This window comes from Lycium barbarum, chromosome 3 (genome assembly GCF_019175385.1).
Source record: "Lycium barbarum isolate Lr01 chromosome 3, ASM1917538v2, whole genome shotgun sequence".
Classification (NCBI taxonomy): Eukaryota; Viridiplantae; Streptophyta; class Magnoliopsida; order Solanales; family Solanaceae; genus Lycium; species Lycium barbarum.
Window position 1 is genome coordinate 146,577,394 of NC_083339.1, and position 11,255 is coordinate 146,588,648.

Genomic DNA, 11,255 nt, shown 5'->3' on the forward strand with positions numbered 1-11,255 from the left:
ACCATAAGAGTATTAGTTATAGTGATAGTTATAGTGGTTCCGAAAGACTTGTCCTTCAAATTGGCCCGTCTTCCATTTTTGTGCTTCAAATGGACTGGTCTTTAATATTTGTTCTTTAGCAATTGAACCTATGTCTAGCAGGACATAAGTATTTTAAAGATGCGGGGCATAATTTGTAGATGTTATGATACAAAAATAATAAACGTATGCCTCGCGGAAAAGTTGTTCATTATAAATGACAAAAATTAAAGACCAACACAAATTAGGGCATAAGGGCCAATGACCCGTGACAAAATTAACTCAATAATATAGGTAAACTGCCCAATACCCTTAATGGGTTGGACATGATTTTGTTTATTGATGGGCTAATGTTGGAGTAGCCCAACTTAACCCAACAGGCCAAATTTAACCCTTGAAATTGCCCAAACTTGTTTGCTGAACTATCGCCCCTTTTATCCTTTATTAGTTGTGGTTCCGAAGTAAAAATTGCAAGATTTGTACCTCAAATTGGCTCGTCTTTCATTTTTGTCCTTCAAATGGACTGGTCTGTAATTTTTGTCCTTTAGAAATCGAACTTATACATATACTTAGTGCGGCATAAATAATCTAAGGGTGTGGGGCATACTTGTAGAATATTATAATGTGAAAAGTAAAAACTTATGTCTCGCGAAAAAATTGTTTGTGGTAAGAGACAAAAATTAACTATTAGTCCAAAATAAGGTCACAAGTGCCAATGATTCGGTTCTAAAGCTATATTCGGGTTTTATTTAAACAAGCTTTTCATTTCGAAATATTCATAAAGAATTCTAATTACTTTAAGAAGATTCTCTTTTTCAAGAAAGCATCATCACACAATTTTTTTTATTTTTTTATTGTTGACATAGAATTCTAAACATTTTCTGATTTCTGGAATTGACCTAATAGCCAGTTTTATTCAATATGGAACAAATAATAATAATAATAATAATAATAATAATAATAATGTTGATGATGATGATACTAATAATGTTGTTTAGCGGTCTTTGAAACATTTATGCTATGATTTTGAATTTTTGATAACTGACAAACATAAAAACGAAATAAACTCCAACGATTCTATATTACTAGTATCTTCTCTCTGAACGAAGTCTTATTATAAAAAGGTCTTATACTCTTTCATTGCTTTTTTTTTCTTTCCTTTTTCATGTTGCCTATAGATTGTCTAAAATGTATACGTCTTACCTGAAAATTAAGAGTAGAATTAAGTCCCTAATATTTTTTATGTTTTATTGTAGAAATTAAGAGTCTAATTATTATATTTTCAGTGTAAAATATGATAATGTTGCAATGTATTTTCTTACTCTAGTTATTCAAGTGATTATATACAAATGTTTCCAAGACTTTGCATTCTATATTTTCCTAATACGTTTGTTTTAGAAAAAAATTGTTGATATAGAACGGTTCTTGTTCTTGGCTTGTCAATTATTTTATGTCTGTACTTTTTATTTTGCTTTTCAATTGCTTAACTTTTTCGCTTTCATTTTTTGTAGGAAGGCTCACGAGGTTCGGAATTTGTATATACAAGTCAGTTATTTTTTGAAATCTGAGAATAATAAAATTTGCTTGAAGTAATGAGAACAGATGGACAAAGAGATGGTAAACAAATTGAGGAGCAATGGAATCCATAGTCATTTCCAGCAAAACAAAAGCCTCATTGCTCCTACTATTAAACATAAACAGCACCTCCTAGTTAGACAACTGATAAAAACATGGATAAACTTAGGAAAATTAAACAACTTCTTATTGAAATTTCCTAATATCAGAGAACATGATGACGATCACACGTGTTTAACCTTGAACCTTCCCTTGCAATCCTCCACACTAGGGCAATTACCATTCATGTCTTTGGGGCCCGTAAACTTCCCCCCTAGCAAGTCTGCCTCGATTTCATGGCCGGACTCCTACATGCAAGCAACGAGAGTTCTTTAATTACAATTCAAAAAAAAAAAAAAAAAACTAATGTAAAAAGTATTTGAGATGAAGTGATCAAGAAGTTGAAATATGATGAACTTACAGTGACAAGCTTCCAGCCCCCATTGAAATTATATTCCTCTGGGACTAAACCTTTACAATCAAACATCATCAGAGGGGTATAATCCCCTCCGGTGAACTTTGAGCCATAACCGGGAAGGAGCGTAACGGTTCCTTCCCTATCACATCCTTGGCACTGCATAAAACAATACAGATATGAGAAATAAGCAACTCCGAAAACCAATGAAACGAAAAAATAGTTATTTTTCACCGCCATGATATATGTATGCTACCTTTGCCACATGGTTGACTTCTTTCCCTTTGTGGGGAAATGCGCCACTCATATAACAGCACTGTTCTTCGGTAACAGCGCCACATTTTTCGCATTTCAGCTGAAAAAGAAAGAACAATAGAACAACGTAAGTGAGAAAGCAAGTAACTCCTCCACAACTTGCTTCCAAACAGAATTTTGGAGTAGTATATTAAAGTACTTAACAGTAAAGAAGTATGGCATATTTTCATCATCCGGACCACCGGATGGTTGCATTTCTCTGATGTAGCTAATAGTAGCCTTGATTTCCAAGAGATGAAGCATATTGAACTTGTTAATCTTCTAAAGTACTAATAAGTTAGAAGATGTTTGAAGCAATGATAGAAGAGATTATGAACGAAGATAGCATATTTATAGAGAGGTGAACGAAGCATTGAGAAGGTCCTCACACCCCGTGGAGTGGCGTGATGGGTATTAATTTAACTTATTATGAATAATTAATTACATTTACACTCACATTGTACAATAATTAAAACTAACTTCAAGTCTAATTAGTGGTAAGTGATTTTTGCACAGGCTTTTCTATACTCCCAATGTTTCAATTTATGTGTTTTAGTTATTATTTGGAGAGTTAAGAGATATATTATATATTTTTTTCATCACGATCTTTTCAAATATTTTGTATTATTAACTATTTTGACTTATAGTATTTTTTATGTAGTTGTTAAATATGTAAATTTTATTTAATATTGAAGATTTTATGTCCTTATTAACACCTAAAACTAGTTAATTTGACCCCTCGTATTCCAAATCAAGCTACATAAAAACAGAAAGAGTAATAGTTTCACGGGTGTAACTTTTTTTTTTAACTATATATCCATAACCTAAAAAGCTAAGTAACTTTTTACAGTTTTAAAAGTTAAAAGTCAATTGTAGGAGTTTAAACGCATACTAAAAGGATGTCAACTTACATGTTATGCCGCTAGCCTGCTCAAAAATAATCTTCTTCTTGTGGGACTATTACCGAGTGTAAATAAATTAAACGCCACTTTAAATTACAATAATTGTGTAAAATATATTTGAACTGTGGGGATAAAATACTAGAAATTAATAACTTATATGCAGGGGTGGCTTGACTATAAGGCCAATAAAGCAATCATTTTTTCCTTAAGATGTATTTTATATATATAAATGTTGCCTCAGTCGAAAGAAATTTTTCAAATTAAAATTGATAAAATCTTATCTAAGATCAATAATGTCATAGATTGAATGAATTAGCTATATTATCCATTGAAAGGAGAATTTCGCATCTAAGAAAGCTAGAAAAGTATACTTTAAATAAAAATATATATGATGATATTTTCTTTTAGAAAGAATAGGCCTCTCTTTGAAGTATGACTTTAGGCCCTCAGTGTTGTTGAGACGGGCCTGCTTGTATACAATTGCCCGTGATTAGTAAAGTTCGTAACCTGAAAAAAATTCGGGCAATAGGTAAGTTTATACGAATGACGTATAATGTTTTCATTATCAATTGATATAAGTTAAATCCATAATTAGTCATCATTAAGAATTATCTTTACTGAAGTTGAGATTATAATTATATATTACTCCCTCCATTCTAATTTATGTTAAATCTTCTTTTAACTTTTAAACTTTGTACCCAATCGAATACCGTCAAATAAATTAAAATAAAGGGAGTACTTCTACAGTAAGATGGAAGTATCAAAAAAAAAAAAGGAATTTTTTTGGCTGACGATAGATATTCTGGTCATAGGCGTACACTTAGCTATCAAAGTTGTAGCCCGTTTAAAGCGGGTCTTTATCTAGTCATAAGTACATAAATGATAGATTAATGCGTATCACCAATTACATCATCCTTAATTTTGAATTTGAGTTCTAAACATGGAAGGTAAATGTTTATCTGCAAATGGTGTTAGTATCCAAACTAACCATTTTAACTTTAGTTATTAGAAATAAAAACAAAAACATATGTGATCATTTAATCATAATTGAGTGATAAATTTATGTATAAAAATACATTTCTTGCACCATTAGATTTAAACAATCGGTGTAGATAAATTTGTATCCCTTTTTTAATGGGTATCATGTTGTGCAATTCAATATTATTCAGGGCCTTAATGTGTTTTAATTCATAAAATTTTCACAAATAGCTAGCTTTTAGCTGTTTCTAACAAGTTATAACTACAAGTTCATTATTTACAATTCGTAGCTGGTTTTTCCTATATTTAGGTCCTGAACGTGTCACATAAATATAGACTAAATACACGGAACTGTTGAGCAAATAATGTCTCTATTTAAGGGGGAAAATTTTGTTTCAAAACTAAACAGAAATCTGTTTTTAATGTTCCATAAATCACGCAAATCTCATTCTCTTCCATATCTAATCCACATATCTCATTCAACATCTAATCATTCACATAAAATTTGAATTCAAAAACTCTCTTCATATTTTTTCCCAAAATATAAGTAAAAAAAATCTCTTTTTAATGTTCCATAAATCATGCAAAGCTTGATTTGTTCATCAACTGAATTACACGTTTCACCGTGTAATTGCAACTTTTTTTATTTTTTTTATTTTTCTAAAATTTTTGTTGTTTTTCATATATATTTTTAATTGTATTTTGATTATTATGTTCAATATTACTTATTCTGGTTTCTGTTGACTATATTTAAGATATATTTTTCATATATTTTGATTATATTTAGAAAATTTTCGGGAAAAAAAAAGTTGCGGTGAAAACGTTGCTACCTCAATTATGAACTCAATTATGACTATATTTTTTAATTATATTTTGATTAATATGTTCAATATTACTTATATTTCAGATATATTTTGACTATATTTTTTTAAATTTCAGAAAAATAAAAAAGTTGCAGTGAAAAAAACGTTGTTACCTCAATTATGAACTCAACTTGAATTCGATATTGCAACAGATGAATTCAAATATATATTAGTCATTTAAAACGCAAAAATAACAAAGAATCTTACCTATTTTAGGAAATAGAGTTGAATTTTGAGGGTAAAAGGTTGAAATTAATGAGCAGTTAATACAGAGTAAAAAAAAAGGAAGTGAAAGAAATCAGAAACCGATTTGAAAAGCACGAAATTAGGGGAGATGGGGAATTAGAAACGTGTATATTTAGGAAAAAGGAGGGAGAGAGAAAGTGTGCAGCTAAAAAATAGGGTGTGAGGAGTGATAAGTTAATTGGTAGAAAAATGGATAGTTATAAGTTGTAAAAATATAATATTATAGTTACTAAACTTAATTATTAAAAAGTATTGTTATGTTCCATAAATATGTAACATAGTAAGTTATGTCAAGTAAAAATTATTTTTAATTTTAGTGTTTGTATCTCGTTATAAGTGAAGCGGTCTTTATCTCGTCATAAGTACATAACTGACAGAGTAATGCGTATCACCGATTACATCATCCTTACTTTTGAATTTGAGTTCTAAACATGGAAGGTAAATGTTTATCTGCAAATGGTGTTAATATCCAAACTAACCATTTTAACTTTAGTTATTAGAAATAAAAACAAAAACATATATGATCATTTAATCATGATTGAGTGATAAATTTATGTATAAAAATACACGTCTTGCACCATTAGATTTAAACAATCGGTGTAGATAAATTTGTATCCCTTTTTTAATGGGTATCATGATGTGAAATTCGATATTATTCAAGGCCTCAATGTGTTTTATAAAATTAAAAAAAAATCAGATTTTTAATAAAAGTCATTTTTAACAGATTTGTTTTTAGAAAAATTATTTTTCAGATTGATTTTAAAAAAATTGTCAGGTAGGCACCACATAAAGTAAGTTAAATGTCATGTGTCATCTATGTCACCCAATTCAATGACTAGACTTGCTTATGTGGGAATATGTTAGAGATTAGACGTATTTTTGAAACTTTACTAACGATAGGGGTATATTTGACTATCTTAGCTAACGGAGGGCAAAGTTACCCAATAAACTAAACTATAGGGGTATATTTGACCCTTTTCCCTATTTTCAAAGATAAGTTGCCAGAAGAAAAGGTGAGATTAATGTATTATGAGCACTATTAGTTATCTACCTCCACATCCTAATATTGATTTTAATGGAGTATAAATTTTTATGGTAAGAATTTATCGTGTATCGGTATAAATTGTTACGGTAAGAATTTATCGGGTATCGGTTATTTATACCAAGTCAATAAATATAAAATAGAGGCCTTGCATATACACTTTTACCCATGATTAAGTAATAGGAGTATATATTTCACTTGATTCGTTAATTCTTAAAATTAACTACTCCCTCTATCCCAATTTATGCGGTACAGTTCGAATTTCAAGAGTTAAATATCTTAATGTAGACCGTTAATTCGGGTATAGATTTTTTTTTTAATTACATATATTTGAATACTATATAAGAAGTACTAAAAGTCACAATAATTAGCAATTCAAAATATTTAGAACACATGTGAAAATTGGCGGTCAAAGAAACTTAAACTCGTTTGACTCTTGAAATTCTAATGATGGCACATAAATTAGGATAGAGGAATACTATATTTAATTAATTAATTATAAATACCCGTGACTAAGTATTTATGATGAGTCGTGAAATTACGCGATATTCGATGCTAATTCCTTAAGTTTTTGTGACTCTTTAAGCACTTTTGTTGTTACTTTTTGTGTGTTTTATGTTGTTTTGTAGGAAAAGATGCCCGGAGAGCATAACGGAGCAAAATAGATCAAAATGGACCAAAATGGAACAAAATAGAGCAAAACAAGCCAAAATAGAAGAAGCGTGACCTGCGAGTCGCAGGTCACACATGCGAGCCGCATGTTCTGCAGCAAGTTTGACTTTTTAACTTGGTTTTATATGATTTAGAAGTGATCGGAAGAAACCAAATGAAAATAAAGTCAAAAAGAAGCCAAATTGGACAGATTTGCAAAACTGTCAAAACTGGACAGTTTTGCAAAAAGGGACAGAACTGCAAAAAACGGGCAGAATTGCAAAAACTGAAAGTTGGGGCATATTTTGTCAATTTTTGGACTTGGAAAAATCTAGGCATAAAAGAGAAGCTTAGGGCAACATATCATTTTTATCTTTTGTCATTTTGCAAGTTTTGGAGGCTAGGGTTTCACCTACACAATTGAAGGAGAAGATTGGAGCACTTTAATGAGATAATTCTTAAACCTTTCTTCAATTCCTTGTTTTGTATTGAATATTTTAGTGTGTAGTATTTCATTTCTATACTTGAACCTTGTTTATGAAAGTATACATTGTTAAAGTTTGGATTGAAACTCTTGTTTTGCTTATGTATTGAATGATTTTTATTGCTATTGAAGTGGGTCTTTGTTAATTTAATTAATCTCGTTCTTGAATGTTTCCAAAGGGATTAGCTAACCCTAGGACTCACCCATTTACTTAGATTGAGCTTGGAAAAGGAAATCTAGGTTGGGAAAGATTAATTAACAAGAATTTTGGTCATTAAACTCATCTAATAACTTGAGCTCGGAAGAGGATAGTTACTTGAGGTTAAATTGATTGTGCCTAATATCACACTCTAAGGCTTGGAAAAGCTTAGAGTGAAATTCATTGATTTGGTTGGAAGACTTTCAATGAGATTTTAGAAATCATTATCTATTGACATAAACCCGTTCTTAGTTATAAAATCGTGAAATACATTGGATCGTTACTTGAGTGTAATTTCCTTTGTATCCAAACTTGTGGCCATTGATCATTTTACTCGCTTTCTAGGTTAGTTTACATTTCCGCATTAGTTAGAATCTTTCTCAAAAACCCAAAATCTTATCCATCGTTTGGCTTTAGCGTAGTTGGTGAAAGTTCCTTACTTTCTTAATCGCCTAGTATATTGTTCCCTGTGGGATCGACCCCGACTCATAGTTGGGTAAATATATTGCATACGACCGTGTACACTTTCTCTTTGAGGAGTGTATTTGGACGCTATCAATTTACCAACTCTTATTCATTTATCATGCATGCAATTAGCATATAGAAGAGACTGCAATTTAAGACAGGAGCCAATCTTAATTATTTGTCTTCATCAAAAACCTATTTGATTATAAGTATGTGACTCTTACTAGTACCTACCAACTGAGCTCTATTGAATAGAAAGTTTGATTGTAGTAATAATTATTTCCTCGTTGTTATTGTTTTCTTTTTTACATCGCATTCTAGAGTTGGAGAGAATTTCTCAGCTTTCTCATCTATTGATTTGTTATTTTTATCTCATCTATTGATTTGTTATTTTTTATTGTGATTAACTTATTTATTAGGAAATGTAGTAATTGATATCTTAGCTGTTATTACATGCCAAGCTCTTCGTTTGTTCCTACAAATCAGGCTTAAAGAAATTAGTGGAGGATATTATTGTTGTTGTTGTCAAAAAAAAACTGAAGCAGATTCTTTCATTTTGTTAACCTAAACTCGAGCCAACTCAAAGAATCAGGCTGGATGATACTTCTCTCATTTACCTTCTTTAATGGATAATAGTGAGACCTAGGTTTTTTAGTTTAATCTATCAGAACAAATCATGCTATCTATCAATCGATTTGAAAATAACACGCCGGCCCTTCCTATCTAATATTTAAGCTGAGTTTACCGTACCTCCATCCCTCATGTTAAGCGACCGTAATATAATATTTCTTGGTGTCAAATTAGAATATGCGATAGAAAAATGGACAATCAATTCTTATCATCTTGGAGATTTCCCCACTCTATACAGTAATAATTAATAGGGGCAAGCTAGCATTAGCAAGACAAATTTACTTGAAGCAATAACTCTTAAGGGGAGATGGTGAATGCCTCAACTTCTACTTTATTTATAATGGTTCAATTCTTCACCTTATAATTCCTTCGTGGTTTCTCAAAAATCATGCCAACTCCTAATTTTGCCTAAAAGTTGACAAAATATCCAAATACGTGCGAAAATTTCCTCCGGTGAATAATGATATTACCTAATAATGATTCTGTCTATTTTCTGTACACTCTTAGTATAGAAAAATATTCTATATTATCCCAATAGTAAAAAGAAAATTACATGTATCTACTCGTAAATCACAATTAATCAGTAAGAGTAGTAACTTGAAAGTAAAAAAAGTGGCATGCGGTACAACAAATAAGTTAAATTCATAATAAATTAAAGTATAATGCTATCCACACTTGAGTTGAGATGACCTTATACTCCATAGACTTGTCATGAGATACATCGAAAGAGACAGCAACTAGGACTGGAATTCAACATTATTACTTTCTGAAAAACCCATTAATTGCTTAGAAAAATGATACTACTAACAGTAAGTAATAAACATCAAGTACAAATGCTATACACACAGAAATGGGATTATTTTTAAAATTCAATAACATTGAACTGCCGAGAAAAAGAAACAAGATTGGCTGAAAATAGATATATTTTCAGTCGTATCAATATATGAATTACATAGACTGACTATCAAAAACTCAGAGGGAAGCAAAGGAGCAGCTTTCGAAAAAGCAAAAGCTATCAACCCTGTAAAGATGTCACTATCTCATTAATAACAAACACTAATCCCTCGGTCCTAACGTATACATGTCATGTTCGTTTCTCAAAAAGTTAGCCTACACGAATTTTAACTAATATTCTAAAAAATATTTTATATTAATATGAGAAAAATTATAACTTACAGTTCGTATAAAAAAATAAAAGGGAAAAAGTGCAAATATATTTTTTAACTTTGTGATTTAGAGCAGATATACCCTTTGTTACAAAAGTGGTGTATATATACCCTTGTCGTTACAGAATGATTCAAATATGCCCCTGATTCAAATATACACCTATCGTTATATAATGGTGCAAATATACCCTTTTCGTTAACGAGATTTAAACAAATCATTTAGTTATTTTTTAATTAAAAAATGTCACGTGACTTTAAAAAAAAGTCTATCCATTTTTTTAGTAAACATACTTTTCTAAAGCCACATCGTTTTTTTTTTTTTGTGGGTCGGGTCTAGTTAGTTTAAAAAAATGGGTAGACTTAATTTTTTAAAGTCACAGAGATATTTTTCTAAACGAACCAAACCCGATCCACCAGAAAAAATTACTAATTAAAATTTTACGTCATATCACCAAAGCATATTACTCAATTTTCACTAATTAAAGCTTTGATCTTCTGTTTTCCGGAAAGTGGCTCAAAGATAACTTCAACGGATTTGTGCGAACAAGCTTTTGGCGTCCCGTTAATCATATGCTTGAAATTCACAGAATTTCTATTTGGAATATGTTTTCTTTAATATCTGTTATTTTACTAATTGTAAGTCAATATTTTATGTATATGTTAGAATTATGTTAAGCTTGTCACTTATCAAAAGAAAAAAGATGCTCAGTTTGTCAATTATTAAAGTAGAGTTGTAGAATTTTAGAAAGGGGAGTTTATCCTAACCGGTAAAGTTATTGTCATGTGACCATAAGGCCACGGGTCGAGCCGTGGAAACAGTCTCTCGCAGAAATGCAGGATTGTACCCTTATGATCTGGTTCTATCCCGGACCCCGCGCATAACGAAAGCTTAGTACACAGGCTGCCCTTTAGTTTTAGAATTTTAATACTCCTCGATCATTTTGATTATATGTTGGTCATAAGTGTTTTCTAATTATATATAGTTTGAATTAATAATTTGCCTATTGATCATTTCAATAATGTTTTTCTCGACCGCGCAAAGCACGGCCAAATTCACTAGTTAAAAGTAACTTCAAGTCTAATTAGTGGTAAGTGATTTTTGCACAGACTTTGCTATACTCCCTATGTTTCAATTTATGTGTCTTAGTTATTATTTGGAGAGTTAAGAGATACCACTATATATATATATATATATATATTTTTATTTTTTTTTTAATCAAGATCTTTGCAAATATTTTGTATATTTTGACTTATTTTGATATAAGCAACACTCATTTGGTAGATTTAT

At 30.5% G+C, this 11,255-nt stretch overlaps 1 protein-coding gene across 1 annotated transcript; it reads right to left on the reverse strand.

The window, feature by feature from the left end:
- Positions 1-1,581: 1,581 nt before the first annotated feature.
- Positions 1,582-2,674, reverse strand: LOC132634377 (uncharacterized). The gene is made up of 4 exons (XM_060350634.1): positions 2,507-2,674; positions 2,304-2,402; positions 2,054-2,206; positions 1,582-1,940 (listed from the first exon to the last, which is right to left on the reverse strand). Exons 1-4 carry the CDS (start codon positions 2,603-2,605, stop codon positions 1,818-1,820), a joined length of 474 nt encoding a protein of 157 aa, XP_060206617.1. The 5' UTR covers positions 2,606-2,674; the 3' UTR covers positions 1,582-1,817.
- Between the last annotated feature and the right edge of the window lie 8,581 nt (positions 2,675-11,255).

What these genes read in the sequence shown, in the direction of transcription:
- LOC132634377 (XM_060350634.1), bottom strand. Translation starts at nt 2,605, where the DNA reads ATGCTTCATCTCTTGGAAATCAAGGCTACTATTAGCTACATCAGAGAA. An exon ending in AAGTCAACCATGTGGCAAAG is followed by an intron (nt 2,207 to 2,303) that starts GTAGCATACATA and finishes TGTTTTATGCAG; the next exon opens with TGCCAAGGATGTGATAGGGA. An exon ending in GGGGCTGGAAGCTTGTCACT is followed by an intron (nt 1,941 to 2,053) that starts GTAAGTTCATCA and finishes GCTTGCATGTAG; the next exon opens with GAGTCCGGCCATGAAATCGA.